The sequence below is a fragment of the Macaca thibetana genome, chromosome 16, assembly GCF_024542745.1.
Source record: "Macaca thibetana thibetana isolate TM-01 chromosome 16, ASM2454274v1, whole genome shotgun sequence".
NCBI lineage: Eukaryota > Metazoa > Chordata > Mammalia > Primates > Cercopithecidae > Macaca > Macaca thibetana.
The window spans coordinates 60,303,720-60,331,696 of NC_065593.1; the positions used below are offsets into that span (position 1 = coordinate 60,303,720).

At 55.5% G+C, this 27,977-nt stretch overlaps 2 protein-coding genes across 17 annotated transcripts in view; both read left to right on the top strand.

Moving 5' to 3' along the window:
* The window catches only part of RBFOX3 (RNA binding fox-1 homolog 3), a 524,709-nt gene that overhangs the window by 162,817 nt on the left and 333,915 nt on the right, over positions 1-27,977 (top strand). Inside the window, exon 1 of one of the 16 annotated variants that reach the window (XM_050764327.1) lies at positions 9,033-9,200. The exons of 6 other annotated variants lie outside the window; for them this stretch is intronic. In XM_050764327.1, the coding sequence (XP_050620284.1) occupies positions 9,088-9,200 (113 nt within the window). In that variant the 5' untranslated portion in view covers positions 9,033-9,087. Of the gene's footprint in view, positions 1-9,032; positions 9,201-27,977 lie in introns of those variants that run through there. 9 more of the 16 variants (XM_050764326.1, XM_050764332.1, XM_050764331.1 and 6 more) reach the window with 9 other exon arrangements.
* Positions 13,365-27,829, top strand: LOC126939235 (proline-rich protein 36-like). Its single transcript, XM_050764419.1, has 2 exons — positions 13,365-26,707; positions 26,774-27,829. Exon 1 carries the CDS (start codon positions 21,450-21,452, stop codon positions 22,353-22,355), a length of 906 nt encoding a protein of 301 aa, XP_050620376.1. The 5' UTR covers positions 13,365-21,449; the 3' UTR covers positions 22,356-26,707; positions 26,774-27,829.

A 27,977-nucleotide genomic window follows, 5' to 3' on the forward strand; every position in this document is an offset into this window, starting at 1 on the left:
CCTTAGACCTCCCCGTGCTGCATCTTGGGCAACTTCTTGACTTCTCTGTGCCTCAGTTAGTCCTTCTGTAAAATGGGAGTGTGCACCATGTCACCGTGCCCAATAGAAAGAGGGGTCACAGGCTGTCACAGACGAGTTATGCCTGCTCGGTTAGGCACAACCTTCCAGATGAAGCTGGCACTCTGCTGGCAAACATGGCATCTGTGGAGGGGGAGTGGCAGTTTGTGGGACCATTTGTGCAGAGAGGTGGCTGGATGAGGCTGTACATTTAATTTCCCCGCAGCTCAGAGCTCCAGCCCTGAGATTTGCTCACCTCTCAGAAGGTGACAGAGGCCTGGGCTGTATCCACTGGCAGAAGCTCCAGTTCAACTGAAAAATGGAGACATTCCGAAAGTGGGTTACAGAACTTCAGATCTGTTTGAAATATTTACTGCTGACAAATTTACATTTGCTGCACACATGGAAGGCAGGGACTACATGTCCAAGCTCATTTTGGGATAATATCAAGAGACAGAATGGAGGCATTTGAAGGGAGGCCCAGGTTGACATGGACCCCAGCCTCACCCAAGGTAGGCTTTGTCTGCGCCTCAGGTACTCGTGATGCAGGGCAGGTGAACTCCAAACTGGGGCTTAGCCCAGGAGGGTCCTTGGCTTCTCTCAGGAAAGAATTCAACAGTGAGCAAATGGTAGGAGAAAACAGCTTTATTGAAACCATAGTGTTGCATCTGTGATGGTGTGACAGCTCCGTGACTGCCCCTGCAGAGCAGGGCTGCCCCATGGGCGGTGTGCTGAGAGCAGCAGCTCAGGGCAGGTTCGCAGTCAGATTTAGACCCACTTTTAATTGCATGCAAATTAAGAGACAGGTTATGCAGAAATTTCTAGAAAAAAGAGTGGTGAGTTGTGGGTCATAGGTCATTGCCATGGAAAGAGGCAGTCACTCCTGGGTGTTGCCCAGGAGTGTTGCCATAGCAACGGTACACTAACATGGCACGCTGGTGGGCGTATCTTAGGGAGAGCTGCTTCTGTCCTGTTCGTTTAGCTAGTCTTCAGTTTGGTCTGGTGTCTGAGTCTCACCTCTGGAGTCAAGTTCCACCTCCTGCCTCAATAGGGGTGGAGGGAGTTTTTGTGAGACCCCAGGCTTGACCACAATCATTCCTCTCCTCCCAGCCCTGAGGCCTGACCAGGGGTCTGCCACATTGCTTCCTGGAAGAGAAAGGGAGCCATATCCTGCTTAGAACAGAGAGAAGAGCTGCTGGAACTTTTAGACGTGTGGAATCCTGTGTCCTTGGAGTACAGGAATGGTGGAGGCAGCATCGCTAGGGCCCTGCAGGCTCCTGACCATCGCTAGGGCCAGTGTGCTCTCAGCTTGACCCACCATGCTGGGTGAGGTGTTCAAAACCTTAGAGGAGCTGTCACCTTACAGGTTCCCTACCCTTCAGGGCAGGGTTTCTAAACCTCAGCACTATTGACATTTGGGGGGGACCATTCTCTGATGTGGAGGCCGTTCCGTGCATTGTAGGATGAGCAGCATCCCTGGTTCTGCTCACCATGTGCCGGCATCACCCCCAGCCACAGCTGTGACAACTAGAAATGTCTGCAGGTACCACCAAACGGCCCCGGGGGCAAACCCATCCCTGGTTGAGGGCCCCCGCCCTAGGTCCACCAGTCAGACTCAGAGAGCCCCTGCCCTCTCCAAAACCTTCCCAAGGCCAAGTGATTTGGGGACTGTCCTGTAAACTCCAGCTGAATCAGAAGGTTCTAGCAATAAAACAGGGCAACACCCAGCCGAGCAGCTTCTTGGGACTCTGGGAGCACACGGAGGAGGAAGGGGTGGGCCTTTGGAATGCCTCATCTTGGACTCTTCTCCCTCCCTGGCTTTGCCCCCAGGAAAGCAGGCCGTGCAGAGAGATGCTCTTTGTGGGCTCTGAGCTCGGCACAGCGAGGAAGGGAAATCACAGGGGAGGAGGGTGTGGGGAGAGATGATCCCAGAAGTGGGCTTGTCTTGAAGATCTGGAAATTGCTCTGCTTGTGGGCTGGGGTAGACATCCCTGGAAATAGAGGTGGGTGCTGAGGCCTGTGGCTGAGGTTTCCTAGAGAAGCGAGTCTCCTCCTTCAAGATTCTGGAACCCTGTAGTGCCTCCCACACGTGGAAGGCCCTCACCCAGGCCGCTGTCATTTAGAAACTCATTCTGCATCCTTGGCTTCAGCAGCCTAAGCTTCACCTAACATTCCCTCTCGGCAGTGGGACCCCCTTACAAGAAAATGTACTTCTAATATACACAAGAGACATGAAAGCGTATATCTGCCGTGAACACACCCACCACTGCCATTCACAATAACCAGAATGTGGAAGCAACACAATGTCTATCGGCTGATGAAAAGCTCCACAAATGGGGTCTGTCCCTCCAGTGGAATATTATACAGCCACAAATAAGCATGAAGCCTGACACAGGCTCCAACACACATGAACCTTGAGGATGTCATGCTCAGTGAAAGACGCAGACGTAAGACCACAGCGTGTGTGACTTCATTTGCATGAAATGTCCAGAACAGGCAAATCTGTGGCTGCCTAGGGTTGGGGATGGGCAGTGACTGGGAATGGGTGTGGGGTTTCTTTCTGGGGCAATGAAAATGTTCTAGAATTAGACTGAGTTGTAAGTTCCTTATATATTCTAGATTCTTCTAGAAGAATCTAGAATATATAACTGCATATATATATTTGCATATATATATAACTGACTATATATATATCTGAATGTATATTTGCTCAAGACTAAACTGGAGGCTTTTCTCTACTGCACGCTGTTGAGAAGAGCCTACAGTTTAGTTGGGAGCAAATACAGGCTTATAAGGCACAAATCTAGACCCAGGACTTTTGAAAGGCTGGTCCAGGAAGTGTCTGAGGGAGGCTCAGGGAGCCAGGTCACATCAGGGGACAGAGAGGAGTCCAGGGTAGCCTTGGGTGCCCAGAGGAAGTCGTGGAGAAAGGGCTGGTGAGGGAGGCTGGGGTCAGGCACAGAGGACTTTGGAACTGTGGCTCAGAGGCACCGGCCTATGTCGGCTTTGGGCTGGCTCAAGACTTCATGGGGTGTTGCTCAGCCCATCCACTCTGTGGGCTCAGATTTCTTCCCCCAGCTGTCTTTGGTGATACGTGCCCAGCTGCTTCCAGCCTCATTGGGCTTAGGGTGCCTGAGAGTGGACCTGAGCTGGATGCACAGGCCATAGGAGGGGTGGGTCTTGCTGGCCCCCAACCCACAAGGGGCTCCCAGTCTCCCAACTGAGGTCACGGAAGTTGGCTGACCCCTGGGGGTGCTGGGCAAACCTGAAGTGGGTGTCTGGTCTGCAGCCCCTCCTTGGCCTTCTCTCTCCATCTCCCCGGGGTTTCCTTGTCCCTCTCAATGTATGCTTCCCACATTCTGTCCCCCTAATGATTTGCTGACCTACATGTAGCCACCTTGAACATACAGGTGTGCATTTGTGAGCAGGGCCTGCCAGGGTATGAGCTCTGACTTTGCTTGCTGCCTCAGTTTCCTCCTTTGAGAGATGGGAAGAGGATGGCAGTGCCTGTCTCAGGGGCACTGTGAGATGAAGTGTCATGGCACTCGGAATAGCCCAGTAAGTGCCCGTGGATTTCTGTTCTCCTTGTTGGCATTCTGAGTTCTCTGCTGCCTGCCCCTCCCACCATCACCCCAGAGGGTCACTCTGGGACTCAGCAAATAAAGGGTCGGGGGCTGAGGGAGGCAGTGGGACAGTGTGATCATTAGACAAGGGAGAAGAGGCTGCAATCACAAATAGTGTGCACGTGTGAGAATGAGTGTGTGCACATGTGAGACAGTGAACAAGAGCATGTGAACAAGAGAGAATTTGTTCATGTATGTGAGTGTGCTTGTGTGGTGTCTATGAGTCTGTACGTGTGAGCGTATGTGCTGGCAAGGGTTCAAGAGGCGAGTGTGGGCCGGGCGCGGCGGCTCACACCTGTAATTCCAGCACTTTGGGAGGCGGGCGGATCACCTGAGGGCAGGAGTTTGAGACCAGCCTGGCCAACATGGTGAAACCCCGTCTCTACTAAAAATACAAAAATTAGCTGGGCGTGGTGGCAGACACTGTAATCCTAGCTACTCAGGAGGCTGAGGCAAGGAGAATCACTGGAACCTGGGAGGCAGAGGTTGCAGTGAGCTGAGATCAAGCCACTGCACTCTAGCCTAGGTGACAGAGCAAGACTCTGTCTCAAAAAAAAAAAAAAAAAAAAAAAAGGCAAGTGTGTATGTGAGTGTGCATTAGTGTGTCTGAGCATGAGTGCATTTATGTGAGTGCATGTTTGGCAAGGCCTTGGCCTGGTCTCCCCCATGGCAAGGCCGGTGGCCGAGGCCTGGTGACACACACCTAGCAGCTCCTTGGGGCAGAGGGGACTTGGCCCTTGGGAGCACCAGCAGCACCCAGGATTGGACTGGACGCTGGGCCCGTTCAGCTGATCTGACTTCCTCGGGTTCCCAGGTGGCTGGCTGGGGAGACGACATGGGAGGCTGAGTTCCGGCTTTGTCTACAGGGGCAGAGGCCACCACTGTCTCACCCACGCTCACCTTTGGCCTCTGAGGGCCTTATGGCACAGGTGGATGTTTTCCAGGGGTTCGCCAGGCAGGTGGAGGCTCCTGACCAATGCTGAGCTGCTGGGCACTGCTTCGGGGCCTGGGACCTCTTTAAGGCCAGGTCGGTCAGATTTTTCCTTGTGGCTGTGGGGAGCTTCAGACCAGAAGCAAGAGGTGGAAAAGTGCATGGACCCAGTTCTACCAGGAGCTGAGAGGAGAGGACACCTTCAGTTCCTGTCCTCCCCTCGCCCTCTCTCCCCTCCTCGCCCCCCTCCGGCTCTGCCTCCAGCTTCCTCTGGCAATTATGAAGAGTTACCGCCGCCCCAGGGAAGCAGTGCAGGGTCCTCTCTGGGAAATGAGGTTGGAGCACCAGCAGTCCCCACAGCAGGTACTAGGCGGAAACACAGAATTGTAGCAGAGTCCTAGGTGGCTCCCACCTCTGTTTGTCCTTTACATCTGCATTTTGTCATGAAATCCCAGCAACAGCAGCCACTGCCATTTGGAGCTCTTACCATACGCCTCTCACCACCAGGGGCCTTGCAGGGTGAGCTCCTTACTACCCTGGCACCCAACTCGCCCAGCCCTTCTTGGCTTCCCTCTCTCTTCCTCCCTCTCTCTCTCTCTCTCTCTCTATCTCCTTCCCTGAGGAGGATAGTCTTTGGTGATACGTGCCCAGCTGCTTCCAGCCTCATTGGGCTCAGAGTGCCTGAGAGTGGACCTGAGCTGGATGCACAGGCCATAGGAGGGGTGGGTCTTGCTGCCTCCCTACCCCCCGCCAGTGGTCCCCAGCAGCTGTGGTTGGAGGCTGGATGGGGTTCCCCTCCCTCCCAGCACCAGGCTCAGCAGGGATAGCGGAGAATGCCGTGAACCATCAGGTCTCCCAAACACGTCCCTTTCACCCCAGGGCCTTTGAAGAGCATCTTTGCTCTTGGAAGCTTCCCTGAAAAGTTCGGGGCTGGAGCCCAGAATAAGTAGTTCCGCGGGGGGTGGGGGCTGAGAAGGATTTCCAAGGTCAAGGGGGGGCCCGGGCTCCTGACCTGTCGGTCTGCCCTTCTCTATGGCCATCTGTTTTGATTCAGTGAGACCCTTGGTTCCACCTGCCTCACTGAGCACCTGCCTGGGCCAGGGCTGAACCAGCACCACCTCAGCCCTGCCCGGCCGAGGCCTGTGGGCCATGATTGTGTGTTCTCATCCAAGACCCACCCTGGGGTCTGCTGGGGCTCCACCCTCATTTCCCAGGCAAGAATGCCGCACTGCTTTCCCAGGGTTGCTGTAACTGATGACCACACACTGGGGGGCTTAAAACAGCAGAAATGGATTCTCTGCCATTCTGGAGGTTGGAAGTCCAGGATCAAGGTATCAGCAGGGCTGACTCCTTTCAGAGGCTTGTAGGGAGAATCTGTCCCTGGCCTCTCTCCCAGCTCCCGGGGCTGTCTGCTGTCCCTGGGATTCCTCAGCTCAAGGTAGCATCACTCCAATCTCTGCTGTCTTCACGTGGCCACCTCCCTGGGTGTGCCTCTGTGTCTCCTGTCTCTCTGGCCTTGGATTTGGGGCCCACCCTAATCCAGGATGGCCCCATCTCTATCTGCACCTTACTTCCATCTGCAAAGACCCAGTTTTCAACAAGGTCGCATTCTCAGGTTCCAGGAGGACATGAATCTTAGGGGCTGCTATTGAGTCCCTGCAGGCCGGGGCTCTGGGAGGAAGGTGGCACACCCAGTACCCTGGCTCAGAGCCTGGCCCACCCTCATCACACCTGCTTCTTCTCGTGCTTGGACCCATCTCTGGGCCAAGTTTATTTCCCTCTCCTGATGGCCCTTTCCCAGGTGATTTCACTCCACAAATCCTTCCGCGTTGTCTCTGGTTGCCTCCGCCGACGCCCACAACTGGGGTTCTGGTCCACTCGGCATCCTCTTCCTGCACCCCCAGGTGTGTGACCTGCCTGCAAAGCCGCCCCTGGGCCCGAGCCAGCTGTGATGGGACGTTTCCAGCCTGTGCAGCAGCTGTGCGTGTCTCTGAGCTGGTTCCGGCTCACCATGCAGGGGCTGGGTCTGAAAAGAGCTACAAGTCCCCTCGTATGGGGGGTGGGGAAGACCAGGAGGCCTTTGAGGGACAAACCCTGGGTGAAGGGAGGCCCTGGGCAGGAGCGGGGGTGTGGATGCTGATAAGGGGGTGCAGGGGGGCCCTTCTTCTGTTGGGGAGGGGCTAATGGCCCAGGGGAAGGGGGGTATGGCAGGAGGTTGTGCTGGGGAACTAGAGCCGTAGGGAAAAGGTCAACCTCCTGGGCGAGGCTTTCTCACAGTGGGGGTGCAGGGGCATGGTCCGGGGTCCAGAGGTGATTTAGTTGTGGATTCCATGGCTAAAAATGAAGTCCAGTGGGGACGGCCAATGAGGAAAATCTGAAGAGGGCACTGCTGTGGGAGAGGTCGGTGGAGGCTGTCACGGAGCTCCCTGCCCCATGGTCACGGGCTTCGGCTGCCCCGGTCTGGGCTTCAGCCGGCCCAGGTGGCAAGTCCCAGGTGTAGCCAATGGAGCCTCAGCTGGCAGGGAGCTGGCTAGGAGATTAGGCGGGTCACTTGGGACCCTGGTGCCTGAGACGGGGAGGATGATACCTGCCCCTGTAGTCACAGGGGAAAATAAATGTGACCCTCAAGGAAACCACCATTTTCGAAAATGCCCTGGGACATGGGAAATGCTGTGGAAAATCACAGCCGGTCTGCAAGTCAGGGCCGTCTCTGCAGTTCAGACGGACGCTATTAACCCTGATAACAGGTGAACAGCGCGCCTGCGTCAGCTGCAAATTAGACGCAGCTTTATCGCTTTCGGTAATGCCGGTGAAAGCGACAGAGGCCTCCTGAGGAGGCCTGGTTATCGCTGGTGGCCCATGTCCTCGTTGCCGCTCAGCCCAGTTTCCCCCGAGTGCCCTCTGTCCTGGGTGTGAGGGCTCGGGCAGCCTCATGAGTCTGACAGGGACGCTCCCCTCACCTGCCACTTGATGCCGTTCCTGCGTCGTCCTCCTCTCCTGTTTTCCCGTCTGCACATGTGTGTCTTCTACTCCGGGAATGTTCTGGATTATTCATAACAGACTCAGGGTCACCAGAGAGTAGAGTTGGGTCAGGAGGAGAGCTCAGTGTTGGCTTGTGCCTCTCCCCAGGAAGGTCTGGTGTGTGTGCGTGTGTGTGTGTGCGTGCGCATGTATGTTTGCATGCATGTACTTGTGCTTATGTGCACATATGTGCATAAGCACTGTGTGGTGTGTGCCACTGAGTGTGTGTGCATGTGCACAGAGGCACGAGTGCACATGCAATCATGCTTGCACACACATGGACATACATGTGTGCAGTGTGCATGTGTGCTGTGTGCATGACATGCACATCTTGTGAGCCTGTGTGCACAGATGTGTTCATGCACATGTATGTGCATGTGTGTGTATGTCAAGAGGGAAAACAGCCTAGACCTCCTGGAAACCTCTCAAAATCCTGAGTCTACCCCCTGCCAGACACCAGTCATGGTCACTGCCGATTGGATGGAGCCCTTAGGGGAGGTTACGGGACATCTGGGCAAAGGCAAGAAGAGATGAAATCACAGTGAGATTTACAGCACGTTACCTGTTTTTATTAAAAATCAATGACACAACAGAGCGATTTCGCTCTATCTTACTTAAACTATATCCACTGCATGAGTGTCAGGAGGGTGGGGGAGGGGCCCGGTGAGGGGGGTGCTGCTCTGCAAGCAGCCTCTCTCCCCCTCCATAAAGCCCCCAGCTCATCTCAGCCCCATCAGAGCTGGGATTTACGGCCAGGCCTGCCGACAGCTTGCTGCGTGCCTCTCTCGGTTTTATTCCTGCTATTTATCACGCCTGGCCCTGCTCAGCACCAGAGGGACAGTTAATCAGGGCAGACTTTCTACCTCGTCATCCCGGGATTCTGCCGGGAGAAAATGTGAACCGTAAAATTAAAATCATGGGAACTGGGGAATTTGTAAAGAAGCTGATGGTTTCGGGAGGAGGGAAAAAGGGAGATTTCCCCAGCTTCCTGCCCCACGTATGGACAGACCAAAATATTGAGCTTCAGGGACTTCACACCCAGAACTCATTTTCTCTTACTGCCGTGCTGTGGACCAGTTCTGAGGCGATGACTTCCAGATTTCATCCCTCCCCTCTGCTCCTGCTCAGGGCACCCCTCCCTTCTAGAGGAAATACAGGTGATGGTCATGGCTGAGAAGCCAGGCAAAGCGGGTGAGTGCCCTGGGGAACTGACGAGGCCTGACCTAGTCTGATTGTAGCACGGCCCCTGCTGGCCCCTGGGGAGACCCCCAGCCAGCCCCTAACTTCACCTATGTGGTACTGGGCCAGGCTTTCCTAGAGGGGAGAGGAGACAGGGAGTGACCCCAGAGAACAGAGGCCGCGGCTGTGCAGCCTGGCTGCCCCGCTTTCGCGGGGGCGAATGTTCAAGATCCAGGAGAGCCAGATCAGCATGTAGAGATCGGAGAAAGCAGAGTCATGGACCTGGGAGCTGAGAGCCGTATGCTGGGGGCTGAAGCTCACCATTTGATCTTGGAGAGGAAGGAAGAGAGTAGTTTACAGATCTTTCTCGATCCTCCCATGAAAACACGGTGGGTTTTGCTTCATGTTTACTTTTACTATCATGGAGGAGCTGGATGGACTGAGCACAAGGGAGGTGGGATACACAGAATTCAGTGCTAGTACTGGGCCTGCAGGGTTACAACCTGTGCTCAGGGGCCAGAGCAGGGAGAGCTGCCAGGGACCCTGGCCAGCAGCACCGAAGGTGGTTTTCTTTTCAACAACATGAAGGTCACTGCAGCTGCATTTAGAGCCCTGGTGGTGGTGTGTGTGTGTGTGTGTGTGTGCGCTTGTGCATCTGTGTGTGTGCATGTATACATGTGTGCATGTACATGTATGCAAGTGTGCTTGTGTATAACTGTGTGCATGGCTGTGTGTGTGCATGCCTGTGTGTGTGCATGCCTGTGTGTGCATGCCTGTGTGTGCATGCCTGTGTGTGCATGGTGTGCTTGTGCCCCTCTGCATATGCAAGTACCTGTGTATGCATGTGTGTGTGTGTACATGAGTATATGTGTGTGGCATGTGCCTCTCCAGGTCTGCTCATGAAGAAGGGAAGGGCGTGTGTGTCAGACACTAGAACAAATGGTTTTCCAGATTCCCAAAGGGCAGAGCAGGCAGGAGCCAGATGCCTTCTGGAAATATCCTACAGCAGGTGACGCAGGTTTCAGGACCAAGCCCTCACGCCAGCCTGGGGTGGGAAGTCTGGGGAGCCTGGCATTTGGGAATGGGATTTCCTGACTCTGGGGTGCTCAGGAGACTCCTGAAGACCAGCCCTCCATGATCTCAGAGCCTGGAGTGGGGCCGGTGTCAGAGAGTGGCAGTGGTGGTGACAGGCGGCTCCACTCAGAGATGCTATGGGCTTTCCTCTACCTCCCCGGGCTCATTATTTATTGAGTCATCTCTTCAAGATTCTGGAGGAGCTCCAGGAGGAGGGGGTGGACTGAGGGACCAGCCTCCCCAGCCAGAGCTTGGAATGGACAATATTTGCATGGGCAGCTGTCAGCCAGGGCCAGCCGGCAGCAGTGGAGGCACCAGCCAACCTCTGGCAGCCCCAGACCCCAGGGGGTTCCTGGAGAGGGGGGGCCCCACAGGCCTGGCAATGAGGTTAGCATGGGGAATCCAGAGGGGAGAAAGCGGAGGCTCAAAGGCAGACCCCAGAGACCCTCCTGAGCACCCAAAGGTCCCTGTTGGAGAAGGGAATCAGGGCGGCCTGTAGGCTGATTGAAATTATTCAGCCTCAATTGAGACTCCACTGTCTGGGCCCCCATCTCTAACAGACAGAGTGCCTCCTGGGGCAGAATATGGTGGCTCTGGCCACAGCACCCCTCCTCCTGCCCCTGGCTCCCCGGAGAGGTCAAAGCATTACCAGGGGCCAAGGGGAAGGGGTGGGTGGCAGTTGTTTGTCCAAAAGGAATCCTGGGCTCCCTGGCTCTGAGGCTGGTGAGGTCCCAGTGCCTTGGGCCTCAGATCCTGTGTAGAGACAGGGCTGTGTTGGAATCGGCTGTGGCAGCCTGTAGACAGCTGCCCGTGGGAAACACTCGGGGTCTGAGCTTTCTTCCTTCTTCCCCCTTTAAAGCATAATCAGGCGCCTTTGTTCCAGGGCTTAGATGGGAGCTCCCTGGCCTCCTAATCCTCTGGTCCCTCCAGGCCCAGGCACGTACTGCTGCCTGCCTCCCGTCCCCACACGGATCTATCTGGCTGTCGCTCCTCCATGTGCTCCTGGTGGCCTGCAGGCTCACCTCCTCCCTGGTGTCCCGGGCTCTGCCAGCTCTCCAGCTGCCCTCCAGCCCAGTCCCACCACATGGGGCTGGACTTTCAGGCTGCCCTCTGTTACCAGGCCTTGGTACCTCTATGTGGCCTCCACTTCAACCCTACTTATGCTTAGGTGCACCCAGGGCCATGCCCCTCTGCCTAGCTGCACCCAGGTATGTGCACACACACGCATGTGCATTTTGGAATGACCTTCCCCTGCCCTAGTCTGTTACCCAGCACTGCCTTAGAGCAGCTGCCAATGGAGCTGCCTGCCCTGCCCAAGCCGGGCATCTTGTGGGCAGCCGCATGTCCCGTATGTTTGCACAGTGCCTGCCCACGGCAGATGCCCAGTGGCTGCCTACCTGGGGTGTTTGCTGACACTCTTCTAGAACCGCGCTCTGTGGTGTGGACCCAGCAGCATGAAGAATCCACACACGGGCCTGGGGAAGTAAAAGGCTCCCTCTGCTCTTTCACAGGTTGCAGGTCTCTGGGGAGGGCATGGGGGCGGCGAAAACAGCTGCAGGGAGCGTCCGAGATCCCAGTGCCGCTTCCGTGGATTTGGAATGCAGTCTGTGATTCCACTGTTGCTGTAGGTTTACCTTCCCAATTATGTTTGGCTTAGAACAATGTTAAAATTGCTTTGCATTCCCTGAGCACACAGAGCTGGAGTGTGGGAGGAGGTGGCCGGGGATGTGCAAGGTGGCTGGGAGACATCGGGGACTGGAAGGCTGTTGTGGATAAACCACACACCACTGATGAAAAGAACCAGCTACATGGAGACACCCTGTGAACTAACAAGTGCAAGCGAATGTGATGCCAGCACCTGGCCATCAAAGGGGCATGGCGACAGGGCTCGAGGGCCCAGGAGCCCGGAGGCCAACATTTGTCAGTGCCTGCCAGACGCCAGGCTCCATGGCAGGGATTTCCTCCTGTCAACGCGTTCACCCCTAAACACCCTGGAGGAGGTGGGGACTGTGCTCGTTCTCCCTTTCCAGAGAGGTAAAGCTGGGTACAGAGATGGGGTTGGAGCGTAGGCTCAGGAACCAGGTTCAAGGGGTGCCACACAGCGACAGATCCTGCGTGGGGACAAAACTGCGTTGGAATCAGCTCTGGCAGCCTGTGGACAGCCACACGTGGGGGACACTCAGGGCGTGAGCTTTCATCCTTCTGCCCACTTTAAAGTGTAGGCAGGCACCTTTATTCTGTGGCAGGCCTGGATCCTGGCTCCAGAGCCTACGCTCCAACCTACATGTGGTGCCGTTCCACGGGACAGAGACTCCAAACCGAGAAACAGCTTCTGCCGGTGACCAGCAGGCAGGCCAGAGGCACAGGGCGGAACTCACTGTCCCCCCTGTGGAGGTGGGGGACGGACACGCTGGCACCAGGATGCACCCAACAGAGTCAGATATTGGGGTCCCAGATTGAAGAAAAAGGGGAAGGCTTTGGGCGGCCACAAAAAGCAGGTCTTTTTGTTTTGCAGAGAAGAAACTTGTACTTTTCGTGATGTTACCTTCCTTGATATTTTCTTTGCACAGATCCACATGCATTTTGACTTAGAACTTGCATTTTCACCTGCTTGGACAGGAGCCTGCTTGGAGCACAGTCATTCTTTGAGCACTTTCACCCCATTCTCCAGGGTCCCAGCCATGCTCGGCCATCACCTGATTCCCCATAGCCCCAAAGTCCATCTCCAGAGAAAAAGTTCTCTCCCCATCAACGAACCTGAGTAAAACGCGGCTTTCCCTAAAGTTCAGAGTCAGAATTTGAAATACTATGAATTGAATCCTCTCTTTCCTAAGTATGATGCACAATTGTCTGGGCCTCCTTGCTCCCTTGGCTAAATCCCCTATATAAAATCACACAGCTGGGTGCAACTCACCTAGAATGTATTGGGGTTCAAGAGAGGCGTGTTGCCTGAAAGAGAGACGGGGGGGCTTTTATTTCCCACTGTGAAGTGAACACTGGGATTTTTACGCTGTAGGATAAAGAGAATCCCAGCTCGCTTCATGGACTGTAGCCTACCCAGGTGTTTTCAACACTTCCAGACTCCTCCTTCTTGGAAGTTGCGGGCCTGGGTTCTCCAGGTCTTCATCGTGTGTAAGTCAGTTTTTGCTGCGTGACAAACTGCCCCATAAGTCCATGGCTTCAAACGTTTACAGTCGATGCTCATTATCTGAGGATTCTGTATTTGCAAATTCATCTACTTGCTAAAATTTATTTGTGACCCCAAAATCAAGATTATAGGTGCTTTCATAGTCGTTCCTGCACCTGTGCAGAGCAGCAAAAAAAAAAAAATTGCAGTAGCCAGATGCATGTGGTCCCCGATGAGGTCAAACAAGGCCTTCCAGCCTCAGCTCTCATACTACAAAGCGTCCTTCCAGAGACCTGTTTAGTGTGATGTTCTTCACGTTTTTGTGCTTTCCGTTGGGGGGGGGGGTTCACTGTTTAAAACGGCGCTGGAGCCTCATGCAGCACAGCTGTTCAGTGTTCCTGAGTGCCAGGAGGCTGTGACGTGTCTGACGGAGAAAATTAGAGGTGCTTCCTCTAGTGGTGTTAGCCGTGAGTTCAATGTTAACAAATCAACAGTGTATATGAAATACGGTGTCTTTAAATAGAAACACCCTTAAAACAAGGTTAGGTACTGACTGACCGATGAAACTTTTGTGACCAGAAGCTTGCAGGAACTTAGCCGTGTATTTCCCCAGGAGCCTTTGGTTTCGTACTGGCTAGTTCCGTGTGGGCAGTGACTTGATAGAACATAACTATGGCAAATGTCAACAAGCAACCACACCTTGCTCGTGGGGTCTGCAGGTCAGTGTCGGCTGGGCTGGCCAGGGTGCTGCAGCTGCTTCAAGCTGTGAGCCAGCTGGACATGGCTCAGTCCTGCTCCCATGGAATCGGCTGGGTCCAGGGGCAGCAGCTCCCAGGGGAGGTTCTTCTCCCAGCCATGGCAGAGGCCCAAGAGGCCAAGCCCAGCTGCATAAGCACATTCGGAGCCTCTGTGTACCACGTCTGCTCACATTCTGTTGGTCAAAGCCAGCCATCCGGCCAAGCACAATGTCACAGGGTGAAGTGATACACTTGCTTCCGTGGGAGGAGTGCGAAGTCACATGACAGACGTGGAAACAATGCCCCCTCTCCCACACTTAGGTTTTGTATCTGCTTAAAAGACAGAGGTATAGGCAGGATCTCCAAGTCAACTGGCCTAAAACCTGGGTAGCTGGGGTAGGGGTAGGACTGTAGTGAGGGAGCCCCGGCCCAGAGACTAGGGCAGGACCTCTCCGAGGGTGGCTCCGAGAACAGAAGATGCGAGTGGGGTGACTCACGCCATTTTCCTAATGGCACCTGGACGCTCCTGGCCCTGAGTGTCTGAGTGTCCGTGTCTCCTTGCAGAGACGTCTGTGTCCCATTGGCATTGGTGGTGACACAGGCAAGCTTGCCGACCACACCAACACCAGCAGAATGAAGATGTAACCTGGAGTCTGTGCCGGGAGAGGGAGAGAAAATGAGACTAGTTAATTAATGCTGGGGTTGGGGGAGCAAGAGAAGAGGGAGGGGAGCGACTGGATTCTAAACGTTTTACTTAAGGACATCTTTCATGCTCTCACCAAGTTAAGTGTAAAGCACCGATCTTCAGGGACCCAGCCTCGTGAGCTGTGGCACTCGTCCTACAGACTCACTTGTTTGACTAAGAAAAGGAGCTTGCAGAATTTCTAGGATCATTCCAATTACGTTGTCTCCTTTTTTGAAAGCTTGTACCACATTGGCTTTTTTTTTCCCCCCTTTGTCTGCCTTAGGGCATCTCCCTGGTTTCTCATCGGTAAATGAACCTGTTCCCTTCACATCTGGGACACAGGTCCTTTGATACCAGTGTGCGTGAGAAGGAGGGAAGAATAATTAACTAATTAATTGTCCTTTGTTTCCACTTCAAACAAATGAGACAGATTTTTTTTAACAAAACAGGTTGCACACAAATAAAAGGCTGCTAGTGACCATTGGTTAGTGAACACGAGTTTCCAGGGGGCATTTCCAGATATCCCACCAACCCAGGTGACTGATGTGGGTACGGTTAGCTCCTCTATGAGCCAAGCTGGCTTTGGCAGCCTGGCCCAAGAAGTGAAGCTCCATGGAGATGCTTGTTTCTATGAAAAAATCTTTTAAAAGACTCTCCTAGCAATCCCACTTCTGGGTATACACCCAAAAGGGTTGGAAGCAGGGTATGGACGAGATATGTGCACACTCCAATTCATAGCAGTGTTATTCACAAGAGCCAAGAGGTGGAAAACCCAAGTGTCCAGCCACAGATGTATGGAGAAACCAAATGAGGTCTGTCTGTGCCAGAGAATATTACTCAGCCTTGAAAAGGAAGGAAATCCTGACACAGAATATACAGCGTGAATGAAGCCGGAAAACATGATGCCTCCGTGAGAGAAGCCAGAGCCAAAAACACCAGCACCGTGTGACTTAGACGAGGTCCCTAGAACGGTTGCATTCATAGAGACAGAAATTATATCAGTGGTTACCAGGGCCTGAGAGAGGGGGATTGGGCAATTAGTGTTTAATGAGGACAACATTTCAGTTTGGGAAGATAAAAGCATTCTGGAGATGGAAGGTGGTGATGGCTGGACAGCAAGGCAAATGTTCCGAATGTCACTGACTGTGCACTTAAGATAGTAATGGTTCAGAGATATGTTTGCTGAGTTGATGAAAATGTGGGCCAGGCGCCATGGCTCATGCCTATAATCCCAGCACATTGGGAGGCTGAGGCAGGAGGATCACCTGAGGTCAGGAGTTCGAGACCAGCCTGGCCAACATGGTGAAACGCTGTTTCTACTAAAAATACAAAAATTAGCCAGGCATGGTGGCGGGCGCCTGTAATCTCAGCTACTTAGGAGGCTGAGGCAGGAGAATTGCTTGAACCGGGGAGGCGGAGGTTACAGTGAGCTGAGATCGCACCACTGCACTCCAGCCTGGGTGGCAGAGTGAGACTCCATCTCAAAAAATAAAAATAAAAATAAAAATAAAATAATAAATAAAATATTAGCCAGGCATGGTGGGGGGTGCCTGTAATCTCAGCTACTTAGGAGGCTGAGGCAGGAGAATTGCTTGAACCCGGGAGGTGGAGGTTGCAGTGAGTCGAGATTGTACCATTGTACTCCAGCCTGGGGGACAAGAGTGAAACTCTGTCTCTAAACAAGAAAATGTGGCCAGAGGCTCTTGGGAACCTAACTGTGCATTTCCCCTAGGAACGATGGTTCAGTATTTGTAAAGTCAGTGTCTGAGAGGTCTTTATGGACCATAACCACTGCAGTGAGAATAGACCGCGTGTTTAATGTTTCCATTTCATGCCTTCGTGTTCCTCAGCTGGGCCCTGGATTCCCCGATCCTTTTCATGTGCAATACCCATGATCACGGATCAGGCTTGACTTCATGTTTTTAGACTTAACTGTAAAGAATGATTCTCTGGTTTGATCTGGGAAATTTGAAGTTGTTCTTCTGGCCACAAAGATCAATGAATTTCCAATTTTCGGCACCTATCAGACATGCCTTCTGGTGAAATTGATGTCCACAGGCAGCAATCCGAACGTGGGGCTCTGAGCATGTCTGTTTTTACTTCATGCCCAGTGATCTTATGAGAGTCTATTGGCAGATGAGAAATAATATTTGTTGAGCACAGGGCGGGTGTGGTGGCTCACGCCTGTGCTGTAATCCCAGCACTTTGGGAGGCCAAGACAGGTGGATCATCTGAGGTCAGGAGTTTGACACCAACCTGGCCAACATGGCAAAACCCCGTCTCTACTAAAAATACAAAAATTAGCTGGGTGTGGTGCTGCACACCTGTAATCCCAGCAACTCAGGAGGCTGAGCCAGGAGAATTGCTTGAACCCGGGAGGCGGTGGTTGCAGTGAGCTGAGATGGCGCCACTATACTCCGTCTGGGTGACAGAGCGAGACTCTGTCTCAAACAATAATAATAATATTTGTCAAGCACAGTATAAAGCACATACTATTTATACTTTAGAAACAAAAGTACTTTCAAAATCGTCTTTGATACTGAAATCACCTTTCTGATTAAGAGACCCCTAAAAGGACAGTTAAATGAACTATAGTTTGGGAAGCCTCCTTAACCGTAGGCAGGGGTTTTCCATTTGCTGATATGTTGAAGGATTTTTAGGCATGTTATGTTTGAGTCTATTTTCTACTTTTTTTCTTACCTGCTTTTTTTTTTTTTTGAAGATGTTTTAGATAGTTCACTCTCCTAAGAATTTTTCTTGCTATTATAAAAACAATGGCTCTCGCAGCGACTGGGCTATTGTTGAAATCAAACACCTTCCCTCTGAAGTCGTCTTCAAAGCGACGGCTGGCTGGCCCCCGCAGTCTGAGTGCAACGCTGGGGGAAATCACTCAATCCTAGAGCTGGGTTGGTGCGCTGATGTCTCCAGGGGGCGAGGTGAAGCACCAGGCTCCCGCCCCTCGCCTCGGCAGCCCCCTGCCTGGACTCTCTGATGTGCTGGGGCCTTGCATCCTTTGTCCTCCCACCCACTTTCCTTTCTGGATTCGCAGAGGTCAAGGACTCCCAGGCCAAAGTCAGGTCCTCATGCACAGGCTCCGAGTTGAGCAGAATCACGAATTTGTGCAACAAAGGCTGCAAGCCCTCCCCTTCCTCCCAAAAGAAGAGCAAATGTAGGGATGCTGGACTCTGGAGCCCAACGCAGCTGGCGTCAGATCCTGGATCTCACTCAGGAAGCGTGTGGCCCCGACAAGTCATTGATTCTCTTGGCCTCGGTTTTGTCTTCTGTAAAATGGAGCTCCTAGTTTCCGGTAGCAGGACTGTTGGAATTAGAGTCAGCATCTCAACTGCCCCAGATGTGACCTCAGGCCTGCTCAGGCTCCCCTGGGCTCCCCAGGTGCCCCATTGAGGACCCAACCTCGGCAGCTGCAGGCAGCCGGCACCACACTGAGCTTCTTAGTGAGGGTGCCACCCTTGGGACCGAGTGAGAGGCGACCGTAAATACAGACCCTGGCCTGGTCCACGGTGTGGTCTCCCTCCTCCTGCCCAGCCTGCTGGACTCACTCTCTGCCTGTATCTCTTCTGCCTGTTACCTGCTGCCACCCCACCTTGCCAGTCCCCGTTTGGGGTCTTCAAGCGTTTCTTCTTCCGGTTTCCTCCTCTGTTCCTCTCCCATATGGGCAAGGATGGGACTCGTGACCATCCCAGGGCCCCTCAGGGTGGACGAGGCGTGCATGTCTGTGTGGATGTGTGGGCGCTGGCCGCTGCCTCTCCTCACAGAGGGTCAAGGATGCCCTTCCAAGGCCTCGCCCAGCTCTGTGCTGGTGTCTCTGAAGAGGCTGCAGGGAGCATGCTCCACAGCCGTGTGTGAGCGTGTGTGCCTCTGCACACGTGTGCACAGCACGTGGACCTGGGACTGCTTTGGCAGAGGTGCTGTTGGCATCAACAGCAGCAGGAGAGGGTCTGGGTAGGGGAGAATCTCAAGGGGGAAGAGTCTCTCTGGGGGAGTCACTGGCAGGAGAAGAGTCGGTGAGGGAAGCACTGGAAGGGGGACCCAGAGTGAAGAGGGAGCCAGCTGGGAACTTTGGCCATGGAGCAAGGGCAAGCTCCAACATACTGTGCAAATACTCCATGACTTGACTTATACAAGGTCTCTAGAATAGTTAAATTCATACAGACAGAAATTAGACCGATGGTTACCCATCAGTAACCCACTGCTAGTTCTGAGAAGGTGAGCCGGCAGGCAGGGAGTGTCACCTACCCTCAGTCCTGAGCTGGGGAGGGCACAGGCCCCATCCTGCTGGGGACGTGAGCATCACGGGCACTGCCACCATGGCTCCCACCAGTGAGGGTGTGGATGTGGGTGTCAGTGAAATCAGAGCAGACTGTATCTCTGCCACCTGAGGCTGTCAGAGGCTTTTTGTGGGTGCGGCTCAGGGAACCAGAGGAAAGCAGGAAAGCCCATGGGTCACCTGTGGTTTGGTGTGGCTGTGGTGATGCTCAGGGGATAGCAGCCCCATGTTAGGGACAAGTGGAAAGTTAAGAACAGCCTAAGAGGGCTCCAGGTCCCATCAATGGAGCTGGCTCTGCCCTGATGCCATGTCCCTGGACTTGTTCCTGGATCCAAAGGTTGGGTGGGGGCAGACACAGGTGGAGAGTGGCTCCCAGACCAGGGTGGGTCTGCAGGAGGCCACCCTGCCCTGTGCACTCCCCCATGGCACCTGCCCTCCCTCACCTCCCCTCACTGCAGGGTGTCCAGGGGAACTGTGACTTCAGGGTGTGACTGTGGAGACAGGAGGGTTTGTGCTGGTGCCACACCCAGGAGCCACCTACAGTGGACCAGGCACCTTCAAGGGACAGAGAGGGAGGGAACGAGGACAGCGAGGATATTGCTGCAGACAGAGTCTGTCTTGACACAGTGGCTGCCTTGTGGGCCCATTTCTTCAGGCTGAGTGTGGGGTGACCTGGACATTCAGTTGTGTAGGAGGAGGGACTGTGGGGATGCCATGGCTTTGTGGTGGCCACATCAGGTGAAGTGCTAGCCGTAATCAGCAGGCCCAGCTCCATCTGCTGGGGGCACCGGGCCCAGTCGACAGCTGCTTTGGAAAAGAAGTGGCCAGGAGGCAAAGCATCCTCAGGGAAGTGTGTATATGTGTGCACACCTGTGCGTGTGTTTGTACACATGTTCATGCATGCACATGTACATATGTACATGCATGTTCACGTGTGCACACCTGTGCATGTTGCGAATATGTGTGTACGCATGTGTCCGTGTGCAGGTGGGGTCTGTTGGATGGTGTGAGTGGATGTGCCCATGAGGAGCCTCTGCCTTCTCTGCTCATTGCACTTCCTGTCTCAGGATGTTTCCCCAACAGGGTCCTTTTTCGGGGCTCTTAGCTGTGTCCTAACAAGAGTCTCCACAGTTAAGAGTGAGAAACGGCCGGGCGCGGTGGCTCACGCCTGTAATCCCAGCACTTTGGGAGGCCGAGACGGGCAGATCACGAGGTCAGGAGATCGAGACTATCCTGGCTAACAGAAATGTTACTGGTTGTTACATCGAGACCATCCTGGCTAACAGTGAAACCCTGTCTCTACTAAAAATACAAAAACAAACAAACAAACAAAAATCTGGCCGGGCTTAGTGGCGGGCGCCTGTAGTCCCAGCTACTCGGGAGGCTGAGGCAGGAGAATGGCATGAACCCGGGAGGCGGAGCTTGCAGTGAGCCGAGATGGCGCCACCGCACTCCAGCCTGGGTCACAGAGCCAGACTCTGTCTCAAAAAAAAAAAAAAAAAAAAAAGAGTGAGAAACGCTGTTAAGAAAGGTGCGGTGGGCTCTGCCCACACTTTCTCGGTGCCTTCAATGGGACCGTGCTCATCAGGAGCATCCACGAGGCAAAATCGCTGGCTGGGTTCCCAAGCATATCCGGCCCCACAGCTGCCCTGGTTTGCGGGAAATATCGCAGGACCAGTGTTGCACAGAGCAGGCACAGCCTGGGAAGTCCCCTGCAGTCGCCCCTCGGAGACGGGTGCTTCCCGCCAGCCCACCCGTGTGGGGACCTTTCTGTCAACAGGGTCAAAGGATGTCTCCCCAGACCTGAGAGCCTCAGCCGCTCTGTTCCCCAGAGCAGGGTCCCTTAGATGGTGCCAGGTGAGGCGGAATGGAGACTCTCCAGCTGCATTGCTTTCCCGGACACATCGGGATCCAGATTCCGAGCAGACCCATCTGGGCAGGGGCCTCAGTCCGCATCTCTTACCAGCTAAAGGGGAGGCACAGCTGCTGCTCCGAGCACCATACCTGGAGAACTGAGGACATAGAGAGCTTCGGGAGGGGAGGTAACTGAGGGTCTGCAGGTCGTTAGAGCCAGTTCCCTGCTTCTGTAGATAAATAAACTAAGAAAAGGGACTCCGGGGCCGAGCGTGGTGGCTCACACCTGTAATCCCAGCAATTTGGGAGGCTGAGGTGGGTGGATTACCTGAGGTCAGGAGTTTGAGACCAGCCTCGCCAACATGATGAAACCCCATCGATACGAAAAATACAAAATTACCCGGGCATGGCGGCACATGCCTGTAATCCCAGCTACTTGGGAGGCTGAGGCAGGAGAATTCCTTGAACCTGGGAGGTGGAGGTTCCAGTGAGCCAGGATCACATCACTGCACTCCAGCCTGGGCAACAAGAGTGAAACTCTGTCTCAAAGCAAAAAAAAACAAACAAATAAACAAAAAAAAGGAGACCCTGAAGTAAACAGGGATGTGCTGTCCCCTCCAAAATTTGGAAATGAGGTGGGGTGTGGATAAGTAAGTCAAGCTGTGGGCCAGGGCAGTTCTGGGGTTCACACCGAGGCTTCATCAGTTCACTTTTGGGCTCCAGTCCTCTCACCGGTAAAACAGGGATGACAGGTGCCTGCCCCATCAGTGGAAACAGTCTTGTGGGAACCACAGAGCGCTGTGTCGCGAGTGCTCCCGGCCGGCCGGACGTCGGCCCTTCGTTGTTGTGACCTCTCAGCGATACCAGTTTAGAATGTGGCTTGTTCCCCGGCCCCTGAGGTTTTATTTACTGTTTGAGCAAGAAAGACACGGCGCGTTCGTGAGAACACCTCCTCTCCCAGCCCCGGCAGCAGTCAGCCTCAACTGTCTGCCTCCCCTCTGGGCCCTGCCTGCATGGCACAAGTGTGACAAGGGACTGGGATGCTGCCCGGAAGGTGAGCCCCACGACTTGGCCCTGAAAGTCCTCACACCCCAGCCAGCCCTTCTGCTCCTCTCCTCAAACCCGGCCCACCAGCGCCCGTGCCCCCAGACTCACTCTTGCCAAAAGCCGCCGGTTCTGCTTGTGGGCTGTGTCTCCCTCTCCTCCCCGGCTCCAGGCCATGAGTCCCGCAGCCTTGCTCTCTCCTCCTCCCCACTCTCCGTGATTCCTTCAGCATCACAGTGGTCACCGTGTCTGTCTTCCCACTGCAGCGAGAACCCTCGCTTCGCACCGCCTGCCCAGGCACAGGCCTGGTGCCCGCCCCTCTTTGCAGCAAGATCCCTGGAGGGGGTCTCCGCCCTCACCATTCCTGGTCCTCTCCTCCCCTCATCCTCTCCTCCCACCCTCCCCATCTCCACTGGAACTGTCCAGTGGTCCAGTGTCTTTTGGAAACCCCTGGGCCCCCCCGTCTCCCGCTCTGTCCCTTCACTGCTCCCTCTGCTCCCTCTGCTCTTGCCGCCTTCTAAGTCAGGATTCGTGGCCCTCCTGTCTTCTCCCCCTTCCTTGCTCTGTCCATCCCATGGCTGTGAGCACTGCCCTAAGGTTGATCCCAAGTGCACAGCTCAGCAGGATCTACCTTGGAAACTCCCTCTTTATTTACCCCGTGGCCCCTGCTGTGTCCTGTTGGGTCTCACGGATACCTCAGGCTTTGCCCCTTGGAAGGAAGTGAGGATCTTTTAGGGCACCATCCTTGGCAGCTGTGGATACGGCTCCAGTCCGGGTGGGGGGTGCCTCCTTCTCCTGGGGAGTGCAGTGCCGCCTGGGGAGGGAGTCACGTGGTAACCAAGAAGGCTGTTGGGGCCCCAGAGGGTTGACTCCATGCTCAGCTACACACTGTGGGTTCCCAGTGAACACTGGGGCCACACAAGCCCCCCTGGGGCCTCCCCACTGCAGGGCGTTCCTGGCGAGGGGACTTGCTCAGGGCAGTCAGAGGGAGCTGAGGCCTCAGGGATGAGAACCGGCCAGGACAGAGTTAGGCCTGGACGAGGGTGCTCCAGAAAGAGGGGTTTGCAGGGTACAGTGGCCTGGGCAGAAGGATCTGGGAATATTCTAGAAGCTGACAGAGACCCATGGGCCTGGAGGGTTAAGTGCAGCGAGGAGGTGAGAGAGGAGGGTGGGGCATGACAGGCCTTGGGTAAGGAGCGCAGATTTTATCTTCCAAAACCAGGAAGCTTCCGGAGGGGTTAGCAGGGCGTGAGTGTCACCTGATACATGTTAAACAGTCAGCCATCGGGGGACAGGGTGGGGCTGGCCCAGGGTGTCAGTGCAGAGCGGAGGCCACAGGGAACTTCGTCTCCCTCTGGGAACTTGCAGACAGTTGACCATGGTGGGGAGGGAATTTGGTGACTAAATGGATAGGGGCTGCCTTCCAGGAGCAGAGATGGGGCGAGTCAGGGGACACCAGCATCCGTCTGGGCAGGCCGGGTTGGAGGATCCCAAGGGATGGCCCCAGGAAGGACATGGGGTGGCAGCTAGAGCTCTGGCCAGGCCTGAGGGGGAAGACTGTGGCTGTTGCTGGCAGGTCCTCCTGAGCCACAGACCTGCCTGAGGCCAGAGGGTAGAGGAGAGCCAGGGCTGGACATAGCCCTTGGAAGCCTGGTTGAGGGGGGCGGGGTCCTAGTCAAGGAGACCCAGTGGGCACGACCCTGGAGACAGGAGGAAGGCCCAGGCCAGTGGTGCCTCGAGCTGGAGAGAATTTCACAGGAAGAGCATGGCTGGCAGGTGGCAGGGCCCATGGCTGCTGAGAATCGAGAGCTCAGTTTGGGGAGGCGGAGGGACCTTGGGACAGGCTCTACCAGCCTGGCCGGCTGTTCTTTCCTGCCAAGCCCCAGCTTCACTTCCGGGGGCAGGGGCTCCCTGGTTGTGGACTTCCTTGTCCATCCCCCAGTCAGTGCAGAGGGAGAGATGCTCACCCCCGTGCTCCTGGGATGGGCAGGAGGCCACGCCACCTGTCCTGGGAGAGCCCTTACTGTGTGTTTATTCATCACATAATATACTGCCTAGAGGATTCCGCTCTGCACCTGGGGAGAAGGGTGAACAAGACCCGCCCCTGGCTACAGGGAGCTTCTGCTGTGAGCAGGAGACAGGGAGGCCTGAAGGCCATGCAGCACCCTGGGATGGGGTGAGTGACAGTGCCCACAGAAGGGACTCCTGACCCTGACTGAGGGGCAGGAAGGTCTCCTTGGATGAAGGGGTACCTGGGCTAGGGCTGCAGGCTGGCTGGCCCTTGCCAAGAGAGGAGAAGAGGAAGGCATTCCAGGTAGAGGGCACAGTAGCTGCAAAGGCCTCAGGGAGCTGGAGACATGTGGCGTGCTCTGGGTAGCATGGTGATTGAGTGTGCGCCCTGGCCGGGCATCCAGGACGGGGTCACCATGAGCCTCGTGGACAACGGAGAAGTTGCAAGGGCATTTGCTGATGGACAGCCCTGTCCAGCAGCGACTCCACTGGGTTTGTTCCTTGTCTGTTCCTTGAACAAGTATGTATTGAGCCGACCTTGTCTATGGGCACTGAGTGGTCAGAGAGGGGCAGGCATTCCTGGGAAAAAGCAAATGGGATGAAGGGCTGGGAGCTGCATTTGCACAGGGGCAGTGTCCAGCATGGAGAGGCGGCGGTGTTTGAGAACGACGTGTGGGAGATAGTGGAGAATCCCAGGTGCTGGGTACCGGCAGGGCTGGCAGGATGTGACTTCCATTTTAAAGAAATCCCTTTGGCTGCTGTGCTGAGAATAGCTGGGCGGTGGGCACGGAGCAGAGAGACAGCAAACGTCCGGTGGGAGCGGTGGCGCCGGGAGACAGTGGAGGTGGGATTGGGGTCTGTGCGGTGGGATCTGCACAAGCGTTGAAAGCAGAATTGTCCAGGCTTCCTGGTCAATGTGGGCGTGGCGAGGACGGTCAAGGAATCGAGGATGACGCTGAGAACTTGTGCCTGGGAACCTGGAAAGATGCGGCTTCCACGGGGAAGACCACAGGACATGAGGAGGCTGGTTTTGGACACGTGATGCCGAGAGGCCTTTGACAAATCTGGTGGGGGTGAGTAGTTTGGCCACTGGATCCAAGAGTCCGGAGTCTGGAGGGAGACTGGGGCTGAAGGCAGAAAGAGGGGAGGTTGTGGCACATGGGGCACCCGAAGTCCCGTCACAGGGGCCGCCTGTCCCATGCCTATGAGGACTCTTTCTGGCACAGACACCGCCTTCTCCCTGTGACCTCACTTGGCCTTTTCTGTGCACCCCGAGAGAGAGACAGAGACAGAAACACAGAGAGGGAAACTGAGGGAGAGGAAGAGAGAGTGCACATTGCCCTGCTGTCTCGTCCTATAAGGGCATCAATCCCATCCAATGAGGGTCCCTGTGACTTCACTGAACCTTAATAACCTCCTTATAGGCCCCACCTCCAAATACAGCCACGCAGGGGGTTCGGGCTGCAACATAGGAAGTTGGAAAGGGTGCACAATTTAGACCATAACAGGTGGTGATGGAGAAGAAAGAGCCAGGGTGCACCCGGCGTTCCCGCTGCTGCGCCTAGGCAGATGGGAGCACTGCCGGGGTGAAGACCCAGCATCCGCCCAGCCTGGCCCTGCCCAGCCTGAGGCTGCTGGACCATGGGCCTTGCCCAGACCGAGTGTCTGCCTGGCAGCTTCTGCAGATGAAGGGGTGTGTAGGGAGCAGGAGGAGAGAAGAGGCAGCCTGGGCCAGGAAGCCCTGGGTGAAACACAGCCCAGCCCTCAGCAGCCAGCTCGGGCAGGTGACCCCCTGGGGCTTCCTGGAGGCACCGGCCTGAGCATGAGACCGGCCCTCTGTGCCCTTGGTGGGGAGGGCCAGGCACAGGGAGGCAGCGGGGGTGCTGTGGCAGCACAGGGCGGAGGGAGGGGTTGAACATGTGGGGCAGGGGGTGGGCATCTTGGTCACAGTTGCCAGCGAGGCCGCAGGATGATTTACCAGGAAGACGAGGCTGTGCTTCCACTGTCGGGGGCCAGCCCTCCCCGTGTGCCCACCCCAGCTGCTGTCTGCACACAGCTCCCCCTGTCTCCCTCCTGCCGAACCAGAGCAGCTGTCATCAGAGGGCCTTCTCAGGACCTCTCCTCTCCCTCCCCGGCCCACCCCCTTCTCCCCAGGCTCCAAGTCTCGCCTCTCTCAGCCCCTTCAATGCTCTTCTCCCCTCTCTGCCCCTCCCTGGGCGCCTCTGTCTCCCACGAAGCTGGAAGCCAGCAGCCAGCAAGGCCCCATCCTCATCTCGTCTGGGCAGCACGTAGAATTCTGTTGGGAGCTGCTGAGCCCGCGGAACATGGGGCCAGTTGCTGAGGACCAGGCAGCTTGGGGTGGGGCATGGGTACATGGAACCCACGGGCCTCGCGGGCCGCCCTCACGGGGCCTTCCTGCACCTGATCACTTCCTTCCCCTTCTCTCTCTCTGTCCTTCTCCTGAGGCCTCAAGGAGACCTCCCCACCACAGGAGGAGATAGCATGGCGGCTGCCCCGGCCTCAGGCTTGCCAGGGGCCTGCGTCATCTTGCTTGGTCCTATAGTGACTGCATTGGGTGCGCCCCTGGGGTCCTGCATGCCCTGGTGAGGGGTCCATGTTTCTTGTGTCCTCAACTTCTGAGGCCCCCTCCTGTCACCCACTGCCAGCACAGATCATTTGAGCCTCGCCTCCTGTCCAGGTGAGGCCCTGGGCCCTGTCCCTCCCCACGTGCTTTCTTCAGCGGGAGGGACTGAGAGCTGCTGTCCTGCCAGTGGCTGTGGCCTGTGGGCTCTGGAGAGGCCCCTCGGCTTGGCAGGCAGCCTGGGCCCAGCCTCCTTCCATGTAGAGGGAGCCATCCACTTCGAGCAGCCCCACTTCTGACATCAGCCTCGAGCTCAGAGGCTTCCAGAACCACTTGGAGGCCTGGTCGTTTGCTAGAGGAACTCGGAGGCTGGCAGTCATGGTTCTCATGCTCAGGGTTCATTACGGCAAAAAGACACAGGGTGGAACCAGCCGAGAGAAGCAGCCACGGAGGTTAGGGCACGGAGGCCTGTAGGTTAAGGCACGGAGGCCTGTAGGTTAGGGCGCGGAGGCCTGTAGGTTAGGGCGCGGAGGCCTGTAGGTTAGGGCACGGAGGCCTGTAGGTTAAGGCACGGAGGCCTGTAGGTTAGGGCGCGGAGGCCTGTAGGTTAGGGCACGGAGGCCTGTAGGTTAGGGCGCGGAGGCCTGTAGGTTAGGGCGCGGAGGCCTGTAGGTTAGGGCACGGAGCATCCTGCCCTCTGCCGTGGAGCCAGGACGGTGTCATCTTCCCGGCACTGATGTTTGACAGCACCTGGGGAGGCTCACCCAGCAGGGAAGCCCGTCGACCTCCAGGCCTGAGTCTTCACTGGCTTCACCACAGCAGCTTGGGAGGTGTCCATGGCTGACCTGAGTCTCCAGGCCTTCTCACGTCAGCTGATCCCATGAGACCCCAGCCCCCCACATCACATTGTTACTTCCTGGCTAGCCCAAGACCCCAGGTCAGTAAAGACACTCATCAGCAGACCATTCCAGGGCCTTAGACATCCCCTCCTAAAAGCTGAGGGCACGTAGCCTGAGCCCTCCTGTGGCAGGGCGAGACTCCTCATGGCAAGGCCTCTTTCCTCCACCCTCCCCTCGGATGGCCGAGCTCTTGAGGTGCAGAGCAGTGGCTGGGAGGCAAAGCAGTTCCCGTGCACTTCCCTCCCCTAGGCCTGCCCTGCCTGCTAACGGTGGTGCCCTGGAGACCCCTGTGAGAACGCAGACCCCTTCTCTTGGGTTGGGGTGGGGGCAGACCTGGGTGCTGGACAGAGCCTGGATGTGGCTGTGGAGAGAGAAGGTCCCAGGGAACTCAAGCAGGCGGGCAGAGGACTCTGCCGAGCAGCCCTGGGGCCGCTGACTCACACCTTCCTCCCATGCTCCCCTCGTGGGTGGGCGCGTTCTCATTGGGAGTCCCTGACTTGGTGCTGCACATATGTTCTGAGAAGCTTGTAGATAAACAAGTATTTTTAAAAATGGCAGGAGATTTGAAATGCGCTCAGAAACTTTCCATTTCCACATTAAAGGGAACTTGTGTAAAGTGACTCACCAGCCAATTTGTGTTTTTTAAACATCAGATTTGCCTAAAAGAAGGCGCACCTGTTAGCCATCTTTCTTTCTTTTTTTTTTTTTTTTGAGATGGAGTCTTGCTGTGTTGCCCAGGCAGGAGTGCAGTGGCGTGATCTCAGCTCACTGCAACCTCCACCTCCTGGGTTCAAGCGATTCTCCTGCCTCAGCCTCCTGATTAGCTGGGACTACAGGCACACACCACCATGCCTGGCTAATTTTTTG

Bases quoted from the DNA above. Each gene is read 5' to 3' on its own strand.
- LOC126939235 (XM_050764419.1), top strand. From the start codon at position 21,450: ATGTGGCTTGTTCCCCGGCCCCTGAGGTTTTATTTACTGTTTGAGCAA.